This window comes from Pteropus vampyrus, unplaced genomic scaffold (assembly GCF_000151845.1).
Source record: "Pteropus vampyrus isolate Shadow unplaced genomic scaffold, Pvam_2.0 Scaffold357, whole genome shotgun sequence".
Lineage (NCBI taxonomy): Eukaryota > Metazoa > Chordata > Mammalia > Chiroptera > Pteropodidae > Pteropus > Pteropus vampyrus.
Window position 1 is genome coordinate 551486 of NW_011889138.1, and position 23407 is coordinate 574892.

The window sequence follows — 23407 nt, forward strand, 5'->3', positions numbered from 1 at the left end:
TGTGGTCCAAAGGTTTCTGTATTCTTTATTCATATGATACAGCTCTTCCCACCCTCTTCCATAACAGTGTGCCCTGGAGCAGCCTGACTCTTCAAGTATCTCCATTCTGTGAAGGGCCAAGTTGTAAAGATGCTGCACATGACACAGGTTTTGGATATTCTGAGGAATCCCCAGTTCTTATGTCTCCGGGACCAGAAGGAGAATCCAGAAACCATTTCCATAAGAAACCCAGAAACTCTGAATATTTCTGATGAAAAGTTTAGGCATTTTCAGTACCTGTCAGTGACAGGGCCTCACCAAGCTGTGAGCCAAATCCGGGAGTTCTGTTGGCAGTGGCTGCAGCCGGAAACCCACACCAAGGAGCAGATAATGGAGTTATTGGTACTGGAGCAGTTTCTGAACACCCTGCCAGAGGAGGTTCAGACATGGGTGCGCTCAAAGCAGCCCAAGAACAGCAAGGAAGCAGGAACCCTGGTGGTAAACTTGATCCAAGCATGTGAGGACAAAGGTGAGAGAGGGAGGAAGCAACTGACCATTTCCATTTATTGAACACCTGCTGTATACGTGGCATGTAATGGGAGCTGAATAAAAATTTAGTAATTGGCAGAATCAGGATTCTGACTGTCTCCAGTCTCTTCATTTAATCACAGTATTATACTGCCTCTGGTGGACATTGGAAATACTATACCAGAATGGGTAAAAACTTGGCTAGAGGCACAGAACCACTGATGGAACTGGAATTAAGGAGAAAGGAAAGAGAGCTCCCCAGGATATGAGAAAGAACAGATTAATGAAAGGTGCACTTGGAAAGAGACTACAGACAAGGAAGGCTTTCAAGGTTCAGATTTCTGTAGGTAAGGTGATGGCTGTCTTCTAGGTCAGTGAATAAAAAAAATGTAAGAAAAGCTTAATAAGAACTGCCATTGTTTATAATGCCTGTTGTGTGCTTTACATATGTAATGTTTAATTCTTCCAAGAGCCTTTAGAAGTATAAATGTTATTATTTACATTTTGCAGTTGAGAAACAGGTTCCTTGGTGTCAGAGTGCACAGTGAGACTGGGAATCACTTTATTTAGAAGGCAGTGGGGAGCCATTGAGGGTTTTAGAACTAGTTGATGACCACAGAGCTTTTTCAGAACTTGCTATATAGAGCCGAGAAATGATCCTTGTGGTCTTTCTCTTATCATAGGAAGTCCAGGACTGTCATTACCTCCCGTGGCAGGAGAGGGTGGTATGGGTGTGGTAGGCCCCTCTGTCTCGGGCTGCTGCCAGACTAGACTCAATTCCATGGTCATTCCTTTTTTCCTTCTAGTTTTTCCTGCTCAGTACTCTGTCCTTGCAGAAGAGAAGAACACCAAAGAACACCAAAAAGAGGACACAGAGAGGTTTGACAGTTTGCCATCTGCTGGATCCCAGGCGAGTCAGGCTTTCTTCTGACCTGGTTCTCCAATATGAGGATCTTACCTTCCTGATTGCCGGACTTTCCCTATCTAAACCACATCCTCGTTATCTTTAAGTCTTCATATAAATATCATGTAACTGTGCCTCCCCATGGCTACCCTATGTAAAATTTTCTTCCAACTCTTTGTATCCCATTTTTCAGCTTTATTTTTCTCTGTTGTTCTTATCACTATCCCAAATAATATATCTTTACCATTTTTTTCTCTTTTCCTATTCCTTGAATTAACTTCTTGTTTATTCAAGAAGTTATTAACTTATTATTAACTTCTATTTTATCTTTACTATTGCTTTATTCAAAACAGCCCTCATGTGATTTTCACTATTATGTTCCTTTTTATATATGAAACAAATGGCAGCTATTACAGGGACATGATACTATTGTGAGATTTTTTTTTTTTTCTAGAAATGCGCTCTTTGATGTTCTTGTTAAATCACATTTTGAAATCTAAAAGACAGTTACTGAAATTAATACATTGTGCTTTTTTTAGAACCAGAAAAAAATCATAAGGGGTGGCAATTGGGAAAAAAATGTCTAAGAAGGCTCCTTGATGGAGAGATAAGGAAAAAAATGTTGAGAAACACTGCTCTAGAAGATCTCCTGAGAGTAACACTCTGTCTCTGCAGTGTCCATGTCAAGGATCCCAAATGAAGGTGCCCACAGGGACTGCTGAGGTAATATAAATGAGGAATTTATAAATAGGTGGATTATGACAAACTGGGGAGTGCTTGCCTCATCTTAGCTGATGGCACCATGTGAGAATGTGGGCCCAGGTCTTCTGATTTTTTAAAGAGAAGCCAAAACTCCAGTTAGTAATATAAAATCTATAAACTTTTTAGTGTTGGTAGCTAATATGCATTTTTTTAAAAGATTTAAAAAACCAACGTGAACCAAATAACCCCTCTGTAGGAGCTGGGCAGCCAGTGCATGACTCCTAGCTTAAATTAGTTGTTCATTGATCTGCATAATGTTTCCCTGAAAACACAAAAATGAATGTTAATTAAACAGGCATCATAGTCTTATGTAGTCTCCTAATACGCTTTTTAAAAAATTTTATTTTATTATTAGTTTCAGATATACAGTACATTGGTTAGATATTTATATAGTTTATAAAACAATCTCCCTAACTGCTCCTTCTTTCCTCTGCTTCTCCACCTAGCCATTACATTTATGCTAACTGCGTTCCCTATGCCATGCTCCCCATCCCCATGACCATCTATCAACTACTAATTTGTACTTCTTTAACCCTTCACCCCTTTCTCCCTGCCCCCCAATTTCCCTCCCCTCTGGTCGTCACCAGGTTGTCCTCTATATTTGTGAGTCTGTTTTTTGTGACTAGTTTGTTCTTTTTATTCCTTAGATTCTACATATAAATGAAATCATATATGGTATTTATCTTTCTTTGGCTTATTTCACTCAATATAATAACCTCTAGATCCATCCATCTCATTGCAAATGGTAGGATTTCATTTTTTTTAATGGCTGTAATATTTCATTGTATATATGAAACATAGCTTCTTTATCCAATTTTCTGTTGATGAGCATTTAGGTTGTATCTTGGCTATTGTAAATTGTGCTGCCATGAACATAGGAGTGCATAGATCTTTATGAATTATTGTTTTGGTTTTCTTTGGATAAATACCCAGAAGTGCAATTGCTGGGTCAAAAGGTAGATCCATTTTTAATTTTTCGAGAAACCTCCAGACTGTTTTCCATAGAGGCTGTACCAATTTGCAATCGCAGGTTCCCTTTTCTCCACATCCTCAACAACACTTGTTCTTTGATTTATTGACAATAGCCATTCTGACAGATATGAGGTGATATCTTGTTGTGGTTTTAATTTGCATTTCTCTGATGATTAGTGGCCTTGAGCATCTTTTCATATGTCTATTGGCCATCTGTATTTCCTCTTTGAAGAATTATCTGTTCAGGTCTTCTGCCCATTTTTTAATGAGATTGTTTGTTTTTTTGTTGTTGAGTTGTATGAGTTCTTTATATATTTTGGATATTAACCTCTTATCAAATGTATCATAAGCAAATATCTTCTCTCAATCAGTCAGTTGTCTTCGTTTTGTTGATGGTTTCCTTTGCCGTACAAAAACTTTTTAGTTTGATGTAGTCTCATTTGTTTATTTTTTCTTTTGTTTCCCTTCCTAATATCTGCTTTTTAAATTCAACCTTACATTACCAATATTGTTGAGTGTAACTGTAGTTAATTAGTTTGTATTGCTGGAATATTCTATTATGTGAGTATACCAGATATATTTCTCTCTTCTACTGTGAATGAACATTTGTGTCATTTCCAGATTTTGGATATTACAAACAGCTGTGTTATGAACATTTGTCTAAGTACACACAAGCAAATATGCCTAGAAATAGAATTTCTGGGTCTAAAGTGGTTTACCAATTTACATTTCCCTTAGCATCTTACAAGAGGTGCTGTGGGCCCATGTTCTAGATGACATTTGGTATTGTCATACTTCTTCATTTTTGTAAGTTGAATGAGTATAAAATGGTATATTGTCATTTTGATTTGCATTTCTCTGTTTGTTAATAATATTGAACATCTCTTCATATTTGTGAGCTCTTTGTGTTTTATGGATGAGTACTGAGGCTTAACCTACCCATGCTCACAAAGTTTATAAGAAAGAGCCAGGACTTCACCCCAACTCTCTGATTCCTGAGGCTGAGGTATTCCTCCAACCAAAATTTATAGTAATTGGCAGCAGGAACTGTCTCAGAAATGTTCCCCCCTCTCTCAGACTACAAGACAAAGAAAGGGACATTGCTAGGTCCCTGTCACCTCCAGATTAGAACACTTAGACTAGAAGCTTTCTGTTGATCTGAATGTCAGCATCATGTCAGTCCTCTCTCATCAGGCTCCTCCTCCCCCACCCCCAGGAGAATTTCTGGATTTTTATCATTTGTGATTGTTTTTGGTGTTTTAGGAGTTAGTGACTTTCCAGGATGTGGTTGTGGACTTCAGCCCAGAGGAATTAGCCTCCCTTAGTGCTGCTCAGAGGAACTTGTACCGGGAAGTGATGCTGGAGAATTATAGGAACCTGGTCTCCTTAGGTAAGCCTTTGCCATGGAACTTGGCTTCTGCCCACAAGCCCCATGGTTCTCAACTCTTTTCTGTCCTTTCATCGGTTACAGTGATTCACCATGTTGATGAGTATCAACCCAGATCAGAGATAATATTTTAATATCAAATTGACTGTTACTCATAGCTAACACTTACTGAGCAGTTAATATGGGTCAGATATTAGTTTAAGAACATTATATGTCTTAACTCCTTGAATCCATGTACTGGTCCTGGGGTGGTATACATCTTATTATTATTGCCATTTTGCAGATGAGGGAACTGAGTCACGGAAAAGTTAAATTGTCTAAAGTCGCACAGCTACAAAATGGCAGAGCCAGGATTTGTCTCCAGAACCTGCTCCCTTAAACTTTGCTGCGAGGCCTGACGGGTCTGCTTCGTTAGGTCTCTGCACAGCAGGAGGATCACAGCAATGGTTTTTGAATGGGTGAGGAATTGCTGAAAACCCCAGGTGTTCCAAAGACTTCTACTGGCCTTGAAGTTTGAGTCAAAGATTGCCAATCTCTTTTCACATCTAGAGGTAGGGTTGTTTACCTCGCCCCAAGCTAAATATTTTTGTGGACAGTGCCAGGATCCTTTTTTCAGTGCCTTTTTTTGTGGGTACCTAAGGTCTCCTGAAAAACACAATCAAAACCAAACCCCATTCCATTGGCAGTAGACTGGTACTCTTATCCTTGTGAAGCCAGAGACCTACATGGGGACATAGAAGTGCCTTACCTCCAACCTGACACAAGGGTATATAAGTTGAACCATGACTTTTATTGGTCACAAAGAAGGCACAGTGGAGTGCTTTTTCCAACATAACAGTTTTCATTGTAGAGCAGAGTTTCTCAACCTCAGCACTGTTGACACTTGGGCCACATCCTTTGTTGGGGCATCCTGTGCCCTGTGGGATGTTTAGCAGCATCCCTGGCCTCTGCCTAGTAGATATCAGTAGCACTCCCTCCTTCTTTCTGAAGTTGTGACGACCAAAAATGTCTCCACACATTGCTGAAGGTCTCCTGAGGGCAGACTTGTTAGAAACAGTCTTCATTTTTCTTCTATGTGAATTTGCATCTTCTGTATTATCTCTGAGCCTTTAGAGCCTGGCCTGGGAGTCGCCATGAGTGCAGGACAGAACCCCCAAGTCAAGAGTGTCCTTCTTCAACAGGGTACCAGTTCTCTAAGCCCGATGTTATCTCACAGCTGGAAGAGGAGGAGTCACGTGCGATAGAGGAAGACAGTGACAAAAAGATGTGTCAAGGTGAGTAGTGTAAGGTAAGCCCCTAGAGACTAGACTCATGGAGAGATAATGCTCCCAATCAGGCTAGAGTAGGCCAGGCCAGAGTAGGCCTGGGAGCTATTAGTTGGATTGCTCCTCACAGCCTACTCTCATCAGGGAGGAGGCTGGTAGGCGCTGTCACCTCGGGCTTCCAGGACCTCACCACCTGTGTGTGCCCAGTGCTTCCTCTCACCTCCTCTCTGGAGCCCATCCCTTTCTACAGCTCAAGTCCTGCTCCTGCCCAGCTCCAAAGAGATCAGTCTCGCTTCTCTTCAGTGCTCCAAACCCTCCCTTCATCCACAACTCTCCTCTCTCAGCTAGAATCACAGGTCTTCCCTCTTTCATGGAGATAAGCAGGAAACCATGGTGTGGTACCACTGCCCTTTCCAGCCGCCTCCCTTTGTCTCTCATGCTAGCTCCTCAGACCTGTTTACATCCAAAGGCTACCTCTTCCTCCTCCATCACCACAATCTGGTTTCCATCCCCCTACCTTCCAGCACCTGTGTGCACACACACACATGCTTACACTCACACTGTTCTACAACTTTCCCAAAAGCTCCCTACTGGCATCCTTATGGCTCAAGGATAAAAACCTTCTAGATTTACCTTTTCCAAACTCTATGGCTACGGTGTGATGACGTTTACCATCTTTATAAAACCTCTCCTTTGGATTGGGCCATTGTGAGTGTCAGCCAGGACCATGGCTGTTCCTCATTTGCTGTTAACACAACACCATACCCAAACTGGCATGAGCCATATGGGGATTAGTTTCAGTACTGGTCAGCCGGGCTTCAGGGATGTTTGGATTTCAGGGCTCAGTGATGTTATCAAGACTTAGTTTCATTTTCTCTTTTCATTCTGCCAAGAAATCCAAACGTGCTTTCTTGTTTCTGTCCAAAGAGAGTGTGAGAGAGCAGGTGTGTCCAAGAAGCATTCTTAAGAGCGAGGAAGCTTCTTTCTTGGAAGTTCCTGACATGCCTCTCCTCATTTCTCAGTGTCTCATTTGGGTCACACCCCATTCCTGAGCCTGTAGCTGTACCCGGTCCAGTGTTAGGCGACACTGCTTTTCCTGTGTGGGTGGGGAAGCAGATGCCCAAACAAGGTCCAGGAACCGACCTGGACTCCTCCACCCACCTCTCTGTTTCCTTCATTGTCTTCTCTTCTTACTCTAGTTTGTACATTCATTCTTTGATGCATTCCACAGATAATTATTGTGCCTCTGTGGTGATCTAAGCGCTGTCCTATGTTCCGTGGATACAGTAACAGACAAGACAGACTGAATCCCTTCCTTCATGGTGCTTGTGTTCTAATGGGGGTGACAGGTAATAAATAGACAATATGATAACTAGCATATGAGTGTAAAGCAGACAGAGTGACATGGGCAGCTGCTGAAGGTAGGAGGATCAGGAGAGCACTCACACTTACTGAGGAAAATTTGAATGAGATGAGGTAGCTAGGTAGAAATTGGAGGAATAGTGTTTTAGGCTGGGGGAATAGCAAATAACAGGGGCCCTGAGGGTGGAATGAGCTTGGGTGTTCCAGAAACAAGAAGGAAAGATATATGTTCTGAGTGAAATGAAGAGTAGAATAAGAGATGAGGTTGCAGATATAGATAGGGGCCAGCCCACCTAAAGATGTGTTAAGGAATGTGGGTTTTGTTCCAAGTACGATGTGAAAAAGTTATTTGAAGGTTTTGAACCAGAGAATGAGGTAGTATTGACCACAGAACTGTGCTGTCCAGTGTGTCAGCCACTAGCCTCATGTACTTACTTAAATTTACACTGATTAAAATTACATAAAATTTAAAATTATATTCTTCAGTCACACCAGCCACAGTTCAAGTGCTCATTAGCTACATGTGGCTAATGGCTACTGTACTGGACAGCAAAAATGTAGACCATTTATATCATCACAAGGCCTTCTGTTGGGCAGTGCTGTTCTAGAAAGATCTCTCTGGCTGTTCTGTGAGAAATGGGCTTTAAGAAGACCAGCAGAGAAGCCATTTGGGAGACTGTTGAAGTCCAGCAGGCTGAAGCTGATGGAGGCTGGAGCTGTGGTTGTAGAGTGCTTAGGTTTGCGGTAGTCCCTGGAAGAGGAACTGGCAGAACATTCTGAAATGCTGGCTGTACGGCAGGATGAGGAAAACAAGAGTCAGTAAGGACTTCTTCAAAGACTGTTTCCTAAAATCTAACTCATTGTGATGGGCCCAGTTACACTCTTTTGATGGCTTCCTAACCTGTATTCCCGCTCTGCTATTTCGCTCGTACTTTGCTCTCATGTTTCAAGTGTTTGCTGGGATGCCACTGCCATGTTCGTCAATGTTTCGTCTACGTTACAGTCTTATATTTGATTTCCTTGGCTTCAGTTTCTTCCCTATCCAGAGAGCTGCCTATATAAAGTACAGACTTTTGGCCAGCTTCTTACCCCTCTCAAAAGAAAATCCAAACTTTTAGTGAAACATTTAAATCCCTCCCAATCTCCATAAGATCTGTCCTATAGTTTTTGGTCCCTGTCTTCTTTTCTACTATAATGATGTGTGTCTGTGAGTAGAAAGAGTAGAGGACCTTTTACATTTCTTTTAGATTGGGAGAAAAGAACCGAGACCAAAGATCTGACTACAGAGCAGAGCCTGCCTATAGCACAGTCATCCTTAGGGGCAGGAATGGAGGATTTGGAAGTGGGTCACTTCCGGCATATAGGAGGTGTAGGAGATGCTTCTCTTCATGGTCTGCTGGGCTCAGCTCAGGTCACCAAGGAGGAGCTTTTGAGCCAGGTAACAGTGTGTGAGTCCAAAACCCTCACTCAGGAAATTAGCCATGACTGCAAGGAACCTGAGAGAAGTTCACATCTTGCTAAACAGTCCAAGGGGCCCTTAGAAAAGGGACCCCAGGAATGTGTTACTCCTGGAAATGGTGGCAGCCCTCCACCGGAGGTCCACAATGAACCTTTCCTCCAAGAGAGCAGACTAGGCAGATGTGAATTTTATGGAAGACCTTTCAGTATCCAGATGGCCCAGGAGAGATATGAGCAGATCCATACTGGGAAGAAACCCTCTGAAGGTGAACGGCGTGGCGAAGCCATCTACCTCATGCCGTGCCTCAGCAGGCCTCAGCGGACACCTTCCGGTGAGAAGTCCTCCGGAAAGGCTTTCGTCCAGCGTGCCCACATCTGTGGCCGTGTGAGAGGCCACAGTCAGGGCGACTGCTATGAATGCTTCCAGTGTGGCAGAACTTTTCTCCATGATGTGCATTTTTTTCACCATGTCAAAGCCCACAAGGCGGCAGAAGTTATTTCCCCTGGGCTGTCCTGCAACAAGACGTATTTAATTCGCTACCAGCGGAAACACAGCTATGTAGGAGAGAGAGCCTTTCAGTGCTGCGACTGCAGTAGAGCCTTCAGCAGGAGTTCACACCTCATTCAGCACTACCGGATTCATGCTCAAGAGAGGCCTTACCAGTGTCGGCTGTGTGGGAAGTGCTTCAGCCGACCCTCGTACCTCACTCAGCATTATCAACTCCATTCTCAAGAGAAGCCCAGTGAGCGCAGCTGGTGTTGAAAAACCTTCAGTCAGAGAACATTTTTTTCATCTTTGGCTTCATCCTGAAAAGAGACCCTCTGAGTGCTCTGAATGTGAGAAAGCTCCCCACCAGCCCTCAGAATTTGTTAATAACTTGAAAATTTATTGTGTTGGCATAAAATAGGGAATGGTTGCAAGGGTGTCAAACAACCTTTATGTGTCAGTAGTCACACAGATCAAAAACCTTAAAAAGAAGCTAACAGATTTCGCCCTTCTTTGGTGGTATTCATAGAATAGAAAACCTTGATTTGACATCCTGACAGAAACAGGCATTCTGTTGCCTGAGTTTTTATAGAAGTGTTTATATACAATATCTTCATGGGGGATGTATCAGCACAGGACATGTTCAAAAGACTTTTGAGGTGTACCTATATGGATTCACCCACAAAGCTGATGGAATGGGTATATTGTACCTCATAATTTACAGAATGGTGCCATATATATTATTTTATTTGATCTTTTAAGGAATGTTGCAGTATACCTAGTAAGGCTAATTCTTTCATTTTTACAGATAAAGCAAACTTGAAACTGTCAAGTTGTCAGTTGATTTGACCTAGGTTTTAAGTGATAGAGCAAGAACCTGAACCCAGGTTTTGGTGGGGGTTTTTGTTGTTGTTGTTGTTTTGTTTTTGTTTTTTGTTTTTTTAGATTCCATGAGATATTTACTTTATTTCTTGATGCTCAACCCAGGTTTTTTTCATTCCTGCAATTTCCGTTCTGAAGAAAAGGCACAGTACTATTCTGAGTGCAGCCATCTTCCTCTCTAGTAAACCAATGTTAGCATCGTTTCACATTAAACAAGATAAGGGCACTTATGGTATTAGGTTCAGAAAACTCTTAAGGTGAAGTTCTGATAGCCATTTCTCTCATGATTTAGGATTAGACGATGACTCTTTGAGACATTAATTCAGGGAAATATATATTTTTGTTAAACGCTACCTTGTAATTGTTCTTGTAAATCGTAAAGCTGTTACTGGTCACATTTTCTTGGTAGTTGTAGTTGAGGGGTTGGGGCTTCTTTTCCTTTTCCCTCCTGTTTAAAAATCCTATTTAACAACAGTAGTTTTGCTTTCTGGGGCTTCAGCCTCATCAGTATGGCCAGCTTCACCTAAAATCCTAATTCTGTGCTGGGCATACTTCATTCTTTAAAGGTATGAGTCCTCAATTGTACTAAAAATCTCTTTCATACCATATTGCTGTAATATAGAAAACTTTCTATCACTGACTTGAATGGTGGTCAGATACAAAGAAACATGGTAACCAATTGGACCCAGAGTCCCAGAACCTGGTTTCTAGTCTGGAAAGGTCGGTCGTTGCCATGCTATTCAATGCCTGTTTTTCCACATCCAGCCATTTTTGAGGTCGATCTATAACGTGTGGCTCTAAAGTCATGAAATTAACAACAATAACTTGTCAGAACTTATACCGGCCAAATGAGTGCTAGCTACCAATTCCTCCTCTGCATTTCCAGCGTTCTTGATCAAACAGCCCTCATTGGCCAGCCCTGTTTGCTCACCATGGTTCACTCTCCAACCCACTGTAATTGGTTTCTGATCCTGCCACCACTGTCACAAAGGGGACATCATCATATGCCTTATTGCTGGTGATGTTAATTAACCTCAATGCCTTGGCTAAAAGTGGTGTCTGCTGGGTTTTTATGTTGTAAAGTTACTGTATATTTCTCTTTAGAATTAACATCTTATAGGAGAAACTTAGAGCATGTAGGTATCCAGTTTCTCCTCAAACTTTCACCCACTAAATTCTAATATCTAGCAAGTGGATCTTACCTACAGCCATTATTAATTACTCTGTAGTATTATAATGGTGATTTTTTATTTCCCTCATTCCTCCTACATTTAGTAATTAGAATTCTCATGTGAGGAAGAGTTGTGCTCCCTATTTATTTATTCATTTATTTATTCAGTAATTTATTGATATTGGTATTTATTTTATTCTGTTGGCTGTAACTCAGTATTATCATTATTTATTTTGTTGTTCAAATTGTCCCAGCTCTGGGCATTGGGAGCCCTTCCAAGTTGGCTCCTAGCCTTTTCTAAACACATATAACTTTCTACACTCTCCTTAATTTCTCTCCCTCTACCTCCAGAAAAACCCTGTCATGCCTTTATGATGATTTCTGCCTCTCATGAAATCTGCTTCTTTCCACAGGATCCCAGATTTACTTAGGCCCTTATCAATCTCAGTCATTTCATTTCTCCTTCACTATTCTTCCTAGTTCTGCATTCTACCCAGAAATACTTTCTTTCAATTGTCTTATCTCTATTTTCTTAAACTTCAACACATCTCCTTAAAAAGAGAAATAGTAAATTACCTCAAGCAAAGGGCTTCACCCAAGCCATAGTCACATTTCCCGGATCACCTCCAAGATGGTGTTTTCAGTTGGCTCCTTTGAATCAGATCCGAACATGATCCACAGATTGCATTTGAATGTCTGATCTCTTGAGCTGTCCTAAAGCAATCGCCTCTCAGTTTTCTAACGCCTTTTGTGACCCTGGGACAACGTAGAGATATATTTCCTATACTTCCTTCCTGTCTCCACGTAATTCCTACTATCTAAGTGTTCTGGTACTCTTCTAATATTCAAGTTTAATTTTTTTTTTTTAATTTAGAAGCACTCATTTTGAAACATTTTATTTTAAATTGTGGTTAACATAAGATTTATCATCTCAAACATTTTTAAGTGTACAGTTCAGCATTGTTAAGTGGAGTCACATTATGCAGCAGATTCCCAGGACTTTTTCGTCTCATTAAACTAAAACTATGCCCATTAAACAATAACTCCCTATTTCTCCCTCCCCCTAGCCCTGTCAACCATCATTCTAGCACTTGTTTTTTCCTTTAAAGCTTTGTGTGATTATGCAAGTAATACTGGAAGAAACTGGGCCAGTTGTCCTGTAGAATGTCCCCCATTCTAAATCTATTTGCTTCCTATGGTGTCCTCAAGCTTTTTCCTCTCTGCTCTGCATTTTCTGTAAATGGAAGTTGGTTATAAACTCTGAAGACTTAATTAGATTCATCTTCAACTCCTTTGGCAAGAATACCTTATAGGTGGTTTTGTGTGCCCTGCATCCTGTTACAAGACACACTGTGTTGGCTTTTCCCAGAGGCCCAGTCACTGCTCCAGTCCTAGGTAATGAGGTTTCAGAATTTCTACCACCACTGGATTCTTTATAGACCAGCAGCTGTATTCCTTTCTTCATTACCTCTTCTAGACTTTACATTCCTCCTTCCATCACTCCAGCCTGGGCTTCCTTCAGACACTTGAATGAAGAGGTGATGGAGACTACTTAAGAGGTCTGGGTGAGGACCCTGGGCAAGGGAGGGCATCAGGCTTCTTGAGGAGCCTTAACTTGAGAAAGTCAGGGACCATCATACATGACAAACTTTATCCTAGTGCTGCTTTCATGCCACAAATGGCAGTGGCGGCAACATGGATAGTTAGCTCTGCCTGTCACCCCTGGACTGTTCGGAACAGGGAAGATGCCCAAGCTGCTGCTTCCATGTTTCATGCATTGGAGCTTACTGCAGGGGTGGCCCCTGGCTTGCCACTCTGATTTTCAGCCTGCTGCTTTTCTTGCTGCTTTCCTGGTTTTCCCACCCAATTCCTAACATCTGACAGTTTGGACACCGCTCTTATATTCAGATTAATTTTTTTTAATTTAGAAACACTCATGTTTTAAACTTTCTTTGTGATTATGCAAGTAATACATATTCCTTGAAGATTTAAAATAACACGTTTGTTTTTTAATATTTGTGTTTCTCCCAGATATACTTGCTGCTAAAGGAGTAAAAAATTATCCATTTTTTCCTATGCAGAGATCTATATAGATTTTTAAATAAGATAAAGATACATTTTTATTAAGTGGTAATATACCCTTAACACTGTTTTGAAGGTTGTAGTTTTTATTCTAATATAAAATGAATATCTTCTCATATCCTTATTATACCCCTCAACTTCATCTTTCAGGACTACCTAGTACTTGGTTATATAGACATGTTCTAATTTATTTCACTAACCTTCTAAGGTTTGAAACTAGGGCCGCTGGTAGTTTATCTCTTATGCATAAGTTGCTGCTATAGTCACACTTCCTCTTCTCTCTTGGGTCTTAGCATTTCCCTTATCAGTTTGCTCTAATGTCTTTGCAGATGGTCTTGTTTCCTAAGGGGAAATTCCAGGCAGTGGAATTTCTAGGCCAAACAGTATGTGTGTCTCGAAGGCTTTGGAAATGCTCTTGACCTCATCTCGAAGGCTTTGGAAATACTCTTGACCTCATCTCGGCAAGGTCTCAGGTTGTGCTGATCTTTTTCTCTAGGGAACAACCAAATCACTCCTCTTTCCACACTTCCTTTCTCCTTGAATAATTTGCACTGTGAATTTATTTTAGAAAATAACAAGACTGAAGTCAGGTCTAGAATGAGCCACAGATGAAGTGGTTTGTCAAAACCCTAATTTTAACATAGTTTTATTAGGTTTATTTTCCTCACTAAACAAATAATATTAAGCATATTAAAATTTTAGGAAGCAAAAAAGGATAATAAACTTTCTAATAGTCTCAGACACTGGAGTCCAGGCCCAGGGATGTAGTCATGGCCACAGGCAGAAGGGCCTTGGAGGAGAGGGTAAGGTGTGGGCTGTCAGACCTGAGGCCTGATCTCAGCCCCTCCTTAGAAGCTGATTAAACTTAGGCTTTTTAGGAAATGGGGTTACAGTGCCCCCTGAACTGTTGAAAGACCTGGAGCTCTTCTGTATAAATGAGCCTAACAGTGCCTGGTACATAGTAAGCACTCAGTAACCAGCATCTGCTATTATGGAATATTTTGTTTTCATATACTATTCATTTACTTTTTAAAGTTTTCTTAATGACAATACAGAATTGTAAACCAGAGTTACACATCAAAATACAACTATGTTTTATCATACTTTAGTATTCTCTGTAAAAATAAATTTATGTGTAAAGGTTTTTCATATGCATGTCACAAATTTGAAGTTCTTTTTTTCTCACTTATTTTCTAATGACAAATTTTTAATGCACATTATATAAAGCTTTGATTAACAGAGCATAAAGCATTGTATTCATAGTTTTCTTAGGATAGATTTTTAAAAATTGTTATTACTAGGCACTTATCTATGGCTCTCTAAAGATCCTGCTGAATTTGTTTCTTCAGGGGCTGTGCTGGATGTGACTAGGTGGCAACCTTTTCCCTCTTGAGTCAGGGACAGAGGTTGCTAATCAGTTACACTTTCTCTGAGTTCATTGCACCTGAAGCATCTTTCTAACACAGCACTCTGAGCTGACTAGACAAGCTGAGCAAAGTTTCCATATGCAAAGAAATGTCTTGCCATGCCTGGTAGAAATAAGCCTTTGAACCACTTTACCAGCATTGGACATTTATCACTTAATCCAACAAAAAGTTTACCTATTCGATAAGCCAAAGAAGTGATTCTTTGCTTACTAATAAATTATTCCCCCCATATGCTTTTAAACTTATTTGGGTATAATCTATGCCCTTTGCCTATTTAGCTATTGTCTTTACACTTGTACTTATTGATTTATATGAACTCACTTTTCTTTTTAAAAGTATGCATTTCTAAAGGATTGTTTATTTTTTCATTTTAAAGTAATGCTTGACTCATTGAAGACAATCTCTGTTTTACCGAAAAGTAGATCTTTCCCCCTCCTTTGGCACCTCCCACCCCCAATATACCATGAACAGGTTAACATTTTGGTTTGTTTTCTTTTAATTTAAAAATAATTACCAGAAAGTAGCTGGAAAAGGTCTAGTTTTCATGGTACCTCTGTGCCTTTTCACCTTTTGACCCATGTAACTGTATTACCTATTTAAAGGTATTTAGTTTTCATATAGCTGTGATCATTCCATGTTCAGTATCTTATTTTTCCATTGAGTATTACAGTTTATACACTGCTCTATCACCCCCTTGGCTGTCATTATCACCTCCTTAATAATAGCTGCACAGTATACCCAGAACTTTGTATGTATGGCTCTCTCTGGTTGAGTGTTTAATTTAGTTCTGATTTTTCTCAATTATAATTGATACTGTAATGAACATTTTGGTGCTTTAATATTTTTCCAAACTTAGGATTTTTTCCTTAAGATAAATTTAGCCAAAGGGGAATTTCTGGGTCAGGAGGGGTGTAATTTTTTTAAGGTTCTCAATATGTACCTCTAAGCCCCTTTGAAATCGTTACACCAGTTTGCACTATTGCTGGGAACATGTGGCAGTGCACGTTCCACATATCTTCTCTGGCATTGTGTGTTTGGAGCATTTTTCACCTTTATTAATTGAATAGGGAAAGGCATCTAATTAATTGCATGTACTTGATTGTTAAAGAAGTTGAACATTTTCTTCTAAGCTTTAAGCAATTATATTTCTTCTTCCTTGCAATTTGAACAATGTCTTTGTGTAATAAAGATATTCTTTATCTTCATTTTGTCCATAAATATTTTTGTTTGTTTGTTTGGCATTTTCTTTTATAAAGTTTCAGTTTTTATATAGCTCAGTCCTCTGTTTTCTATTCCAAGCCTACAAAATCTAACTTTCTCTAAACATTACAGTGTTTTATTTTGTAGTTTTTTGTTATTTTATGTTTTTAATATGCTTTAAACATTCTTGATTTTACTTTGGGGTATTGTGTGAAGAGGATCAAAGTTACACCCCCGTTGTTAGTTGCCCCAGCATCAGTTAGTAAATGATTCAGTCATATTATTTTACAGCATATGATCTATATCTGGACCATCTACTTTTTTTCATTGGCTTTTTGTCCTGTTTTATCCTAGATCTATATTTGAATTTCAATGCCTTATATTTAATGAGTTTTTCTATCATTGTGCCTTAAAAAAAGTATATGCATGTGTATGTATATGGAATTTTCTGTTATTCCTTCAGAATATTTATTCCAGAAAATTTATCAATTAACAACAGCCTTTTGATGATTACTAAGGTGAATTTATAAATGAATTAGGGAGAATCAACATTGTTACCCTTCATCTTTGCATCCGGGAATACAATATTGTCCTTTCATGCAATCAAGCTTTTTTAATTCAGTCAGTAAAGTTTTGTAGTTTTCTTCTAAGGTCTCAAGTTTTCCTTAGTTATTACATATTATTGCAGTTGTGGGTTTTCTTGTGTAGGTTTTCATTGTTATATTTCTCACAAAAAGGCAGCATCCCAGGAATGGGGTCACTTCATTGTCCCACTGATTGCATTCAAGCCAGCCCAATCCCAGGCTTCCAGAAGCAGTTGGGGACCAGAGATGCTCTTGAAATGTTGATGAAAACTGGGACCCTCTCTCCATAAAAACACAGAGAAGCCTAGCAGCGTGAGTGGGTATGTGCATGGACATACACACGCACGTGCTCGCACACACACACACACACACACACACACATCTATGTGTGTGAATACCAGCTCAAGGCATCAGCCATGCCCTGACTTGGGCCTCAGCCTGGAATCTTTCCTGCCATTGACAGTTCCAAATGGGAAACTCTGTGTCCAAGGCTTGTGCCCAGGCCATCTGATAAGCAGATCTCCTCCAGGTGGGACCTTGCAAGAGGAAGTACTGGACCCATTGCCATGGTTCTTGGCCCACTTCCGCCTTTTAAGTAAAAAGACGAGTTCGGAATAAAGAAGAAAGAATGCAAACTCCTGCCCCTAAGGGAGCCAGGTGGGGAGGACAGATGTGGTGAAGAGCACAGGAGTAATCTTAACCAAAGGAACTCCTGTTACCAGGTCCTTTGATTTGGTGAGAGGATCTGGAATGCCCAGCTTTTATGGGAAGCCTTTTAACATGGACAATTCATTTTTACAAAGCACCTGTGGTCTGCATCTGGTCCCAGGGAACCATTCTGAGGCATCTGAACCCCTCTGGGTGGGGCACTTAACATGGTTTTTGAGCCTTGCCCCAGATGGGTGGGGACAGGGTGAGCAGGTGGGAGAGGGAGTAACTTGCTCAAGAGCACACAGCTAGAACCAACGGTGTCAGACCGAATGTAAGCCCAGTGTGTGGTTACTCAGCCCAGGCAGTGCCTCGTGCTGTCCCAGGGCTCCTAACCCTGGGAAACTGTCAGCTTTACTTTATTTGGAAAAAGGGCCTTTTCAGATGTGAGTAAGTCAAGGATCTTGAGATGAGAGACCATCCTGGTTATCTGTTTGGGCCCTAATGTCCTCACAGTAACCTTACAAGAAGGGGTAGAGGGAGAATTGACACACACGTGTGTGCACACACACAGGAGAATGAGATTTGAAAACTGGAATAGTTCGGCCACAAACCAAGGAGTTCCAGCAGCTACCAGAGGTAAAGAGGCAGGGAAAGATCCCTGGAGCCTCCAGAGGGAGTATGACCTTGCTGACACTTTGATTTCAGCCCAGGGATATTGATTTTAGAATCCTGGCCTCCAGGATTGTGAAAAACGAAATTTCTGTTATTTAAGACACTCAGTTTGTGATATTTTGTTAAAGCAACAACAGGAAATGGATACACCTGGGAATGTGTTAGAAATGCAGATTCTGAGGCTCCAGCCCAGACCTAACCAGTCAAATTCCAAGCATGGGGCCCAGCACTCTGACAAGGAAGCAAAGCTTGAATAGGAAGCAGCATTTATGCCCCGATTTGGAGAACGATACATATTGGAGGAAAGTGAGTGCAAAGGCCCTGAGGTCGGGAGAAGATTGGTGTGTTTGAAGAACTGCAGTAATGCCAGCATGACTGGGAATAAAAGATGCAGGGGAGAGTGCAGGAGACTGCAGAGCTGGATGGGGTTCTGACCATGGAGAACTCAAGGCAGTGAATAGGCATTAGAGGTCTGCAACAGGGGGATGATGTGACCTGATTTGTATTTAATATAACGGCATGGCTCTGAGTGGAGGGGAGGTTGGGAAGGGTAATCGTGAAGGTAGGGTGACCAGGAAGAAGACTGTTGCAATGGTCCAGGCCAGAGATGATGGTGGCTGTGGGGATGGTGAGAGTGGATGGATTTGAAATACACATTGAGGGTGGAACTGATGAGCCTCAAAGATACCCTGGATGTGGAGGGTAATGGGGAGAGGTGAGGGAGACAGAGAAGTCAACACACCTGCTAGGTTTTGGCCCTGAGCAATCGATGGATGGCAGTGCCACTCAGTGGGGTGAAATCTGGGGACAGCACAGGTATAGAGGAGAAATGAGCTGTATGTACATGTGTTAAGTTTGAAATGCTTGCTATACATTCACATGAGAGTCAACAAAAATATATTCATTCACTGACCAATTATTTATTGAGCTGTTATTATGTGCGGACAGTGTTTTTGGTCCTGGGTCAACATGCTTGTCCCAGCTCACAGAGCTAATTGTTGAATATTCAAGAATGTTGCAAAACAGTTGTTAAGCTATCAGTCCATAGCTTGACATCAGCTGTGGTGAATGGAAATTGGCAAATGCTACCATTTTTTCCAGAGAGCTGGTTTACCGGCACAGCATTAGATAATGGGAAATAGGCAGATGTAACCTCTTCCTTTATTCAGCTTTCATTCTTGTGTGAGGGATAGGCTTAAACAACTAATTACACAATTAATTAAAATAGCAGTACATATTTTGGGGAAATGAGACTACTGAGAGAAACGGAGGGAAAAGTGGCTTAGGTTGGCCAGCAGAGTGATCAGGAAGTGATAGTTGAGCTGTGATCTGAAGGCTGAGCAACACATTTTTACATGGGAAATCAGGATTTTATTGATGAGGGGTCATATATTGATTGGCAGTGTCTTTTTCTTTCTTAGTGAAACATAAATAATGTATCTTCCAATCAATGGTGCTTCAGATTTAATAGCATTTATTAATCTGAGTAGGAAAAGGGTATCTGAACTGGGTTTGTGGAGCCCAAAGAGCCCACACGGGCAATACAGAAATGGCTGTGGAGTGAGGGTAAGAAACCAGGAGGTGTTCAGTGATCTCAGTCTCTCCGACTCCAATACTAGAGCAGCTGTGGCTTTTGTTCTTTGTTGTTCTTCACATTTGTTTGTTCAGAAAAAAATTCACATAGTGTGTGCCAAACACTACACTACACCCAGGGGATACAGCATTGAAGGAAACAGCTCTGCCCTCATGGAGATTATATTTGAAGGTGGGGAGGAATTCAGGGAGAGCAAAGAAACTGAATAATTTAGGTAATTTCAGAAGGATGATAAATGCAATGGAGATAATAGAAAAGGATGAGGGGATGAGAGTGACTTGGAAGGGAACTGCTTTGGATGGGAGAACCCAGGTGGGTCCCTCTGAGGAGGTGACATTGGAGCTGAAACCTAAAGGGTGATAGGGAGCCAGGCACTCAGGGATCTGGGGGATACAAAAAGTGCCAGAATGTTTTCTGTCTCAGAGAGTAGATCTCAGGTAATTATGAGAGTGATATCCCATCACCTTTGCCATATTCTGTTGGTTAAAATAAATCACAGGTTCTTTTCACACTCAAGGGGCAGGGATTATACAAGGATATGATACACTGGTGATCACCTTAGGGTGTGTCTGCCTCACCCTCTTCAGTGATCACTGAAAACTAGTACAGGTGGCTTGAGAAGAAAGGAAGAGTAGGAAGCATTATGATAGGAAGGAATAAAAAGATAGATGGTGGCTCATCAAGAGATCAGACATGGAAGAGTGATTAAAAACGAGTAAATAATGTCGTCTCTGAAGTTTTATCTGGGCATATGGCAACCTAGCTGGGAACAACATCTCCCAGCTTCCTTCTCAGGTCAGCATGGCCATGTAACTAAGCAGTAGCCAATGGGATGTCAGCAGTAGTGTAGAGAACAACTTTTGGATCACATCTCAAAAGCACACTGCTTGCTCTCTACTTCCTCCATCTCCCTTCCTGTAGTTGGATGGATAATGAAGTGCTAGTGAGCTATCTCCCCCAACATGGACAAGGAGACCTTAGAAGATGGCATGTGAAGATAGAGCTTCTTCAGGGCTCCCTTCATGTCCTTGTTCCTCAGGCTGTAGATGAGTGGATTCAGGGTGGGTGTGAGGATAGAGTAAGAGACAGCAGCCAGGCGCCCTCTCAGTGGGAAGTAGTGCCTGGCAGGCTGCATGTAGGCGGAGCTGCCAGTGCCATAAAACAGGAGCACAGTGGCCAAGTGAGAAGAGCATGTAGAGAGGGCCTTCCAGCGGCCGGCCACAGAGCGGATCCGAGCCACTGTGGCCAAGATGCGGACATAGGACAGGACAGTGAGGACAAAGCAGCTCATGATGACGCAGCCACTAACCACAAATCCAACAGCCTCATGGGCATCCATGCTGGTACAGGCCAGGTGCAAGAGTGCGGGGATGTCACAGAAGAAGTGTTCAATCACATTGGAGCCACAGAAAGGCAGAGAGAAGGTGTTGGCTGTGTGGAAGGCGGAGAAAAGGAGCCCACTGATCCAGGCTACCGCCAACAGGGAGATGCAGGTCCGAGGGCTCATGGCTGCCCTGTACATCAAGGGCCTGTAGATGGCCAGACAACGATCGTAAGCCATGGAGGTGATGAGAAAACACTCTGTAGATCCAAGGCAGATAAAGGCAAAGAGCTGGGATGCGCATGCAGGGAAGGAAATCTCCCTGGAGCCCAGCATGGTGGCCACCAGGGCCCGGGGAAGGGTGGTAGATATGGAGCAGATGTCCACTACAGACAGGTGTTTGAGGAGAAAGTACATGGGCATGTGCAAGCGGGTGTCAAGGGTCACGGCGGCCACAATGGAGACATTCCCCAGAATGGCAGCGAGGTAAATGAAAAGGAAGGCAGCAGTGCTGAACAGCTGTATCTTAGGATCAGCCGAGAAGCCCTGGAGGAGGAAGACAGATGCCATGGAGAGATTGGCCATGCTCTGTCTTTGGAAAAGCTCCTGAGCGTGCTCAAGGAGCCATGCACGAGGAGAAGGGTGTGACAGCTGCAAAGACCTAGGGAGAACTGGTAAAGAAGCTGGCGAGCGGAGTCTGGAAGGAGGCTCAAATGCTGCTTCATTAAATACAAATATCACGTGTCTTCCCTCAAGGTCTCAAAGTTGAACACCTACAGAGGCCGGACAGGTACATACAGTTAGTGAACTTGGCTGTGTGTACGATGGAAGGGAACAGTGGGTGCTGTAGAGAAGTGGACATTCAGTCCAAATGAGGCAGCTGTTCTAAGCTCTTGCCAACTGCCGTTGGTGAACCAAGCATTGCCAGATTCTCTGATATTTTTCAAGAGAAGCCGAATTCCAGGGTTTTTTTTTAAAAAAGTGAAACCTTCTGACTTTTATATTTTAGCAGTTAATTTAGATTTAAAACATTGTATCACAAACGTGGCCACCAGTTTAAGACTTTTGATCTTACCATACATACTGCTACATAACTCCATAGCATCTTAACTATAGTATACACCCCAAAGTTCCAACAATCATTTCCTCCAGTAGACACTGAGCCCCCCACCCCACTCTAGATCAGGGACCATTTCTTACTCACCTCTTCATTTCCCGGCATCTATCTTAGAAAGCAGGTAGTACACAGAAAGGACATAGTGTCTGAAAATGTTTTTCCAACCAAACGGCCAGGCTTCGGATTCTGTGTGACCTTGCACAAATACCTTAATCTCCCTGAGCCTCAGTTTCTTCCTCTGTAGAATAGGAGAATGCAGTGCTGGGAGAGTCACATGAGGTAGTGAAAGGAACATACACTCATTAAAGGTTGGCCATTACTATGATCGGGTTATTTATAAGGTGTGTTCCTTATCTTTCTTTACATTATAGTCCCTTGGCTGCTGAGATTGTGTCATAAAGTAAGAACGAAAACATATTTTTAAACTTCTTAATGGAAAACATTACTGCCTTTTTTTTTCTCACACCCCCCACCATTTTCACTTCCATTTCTGGTGGCTGGGCACTGGCCTGATGCTTCTAACTGAGTCTTGGTGGTCTATGGTACATAAACGACCTCACCCTGGTAGGCAGAATAATGTCCCTCCAAAGAGATCTATGTCCCAATCTCTGAAACCTGTGAATATGTGACCTCATATGGTAAAAGGGACTTTGCAAATGTGATTAAGGATTTTGATATGGGGAGGTTATTTGTGTTATAGGTTGAACTGTGTTCTTCCCCTACTAAAAAAGAGATACATTCCTCAGGATGTGACCTCACTAGAGATGTGAACAGTTAAGAGGAGGTCATGCTGCAGCAGGGTGACGCCTAATGCAATATAACTGATGTCCTTATAAGAAGACAGTCATGTGAAGACACTGACACATGGGAGAGGCCATGTGAATATGAAGATAGAGATTGAAGTGATGATCTGCAAGCCAAGGAACACCACATATTGGTGATACACCACCAGAAGCAAGGGACAGGCAACAAAGGCTTCCCCTGCAGGTATCGGAACATGGCCCAGTTGACACCTTGATCTTGGACTTCTGGCCTCCAGAGCTATGAGAGAATACATGTCTGTGGTTTTAAGCTGCTCAGTTTGTAGTACTTGGTCTGGCAGCCCCCAGGACACTAAATACTGGATGAGACCAGTGTAATCACGGGGCCCTTAAAATATGGGAAAGGATGGCAAGAGAGTCAGGGAAGATGGGATGACAGAGGCAGAGATGATCAGAGTGATGTGGGGCCAGAAGCCAAGGAATATGGGGGCCTCTAAAGGCTGGGAAAGTCAAAGACACGAATTCTTCCTTGGGCCTTCCAGAAAAGGACGCAGCCCTGCCAACACCTTTGTTTCAGCTCCATGAGGTCCCTTTCTGTCTTGTGATTTCTAAAACCGTAGGATAACACGTGCGTGTTTGAAGACTACGTTTATGATTTGTTGCAGCAGGCTTAGGAAATGACACAGCTTCCCTCCATCCTCAGCCTTCTCCCTCTCTCTCATTACCAGAATCTCCTAGCCCATTGGGATGTGGAGGCTTCCTACCTCGAACAAAAAGGAAAAAAAGCAACATGACCCACAGCTAATGATATTTCTCCCCTTCTCCTCCCGCACAAGATCCT

At 41.9% G+C, this 23407-nt stretch overlaps 2 protein-coding genes across 2 annotated transcripts; one reads left to right on the forward strand and one right to left on the reverse strand.

Moving 5' to 3' along the window:
* The first annotated feature begins 127 nt into the window (after positions 1-127).
* On the forward strand, positions 128-9383 carry ZIM2 (zinc finger imprinted 2). The gene is made up of 6 exons (XM_011379303.2): positions 128-508; positions 1314-1417; positions 2087-2134; positions 4409-4535; positions 5714-5806; positions 8407-9383. The coding sequence occupies exons 1-6, from the start codon at positions 130-132 to the stop codon at positions 9378-9380; spliced, it is 1725 nt and encodes a 574-aa protein (XP_011377605.1). The 5' UTR covers positions 128-129; the 3' UTR covers positions 9381-9383.
* Positions 9384-20307: 10924 nt separating this feature from the next.
* Positions 20308-21273, reverse strand: LOC105304934 (olfactory receptor 2G3-like). Its single transcript, XM_011379305.1, has one exon. It carries the CDS (start codon positions 21271-21273, stop codon positions 20308-20310), a length of 966 nt encoding a protein of 321 aa, XP_011377607.1.
* Positions 21274-23407: the final 2134 nt, after the last annotated feature.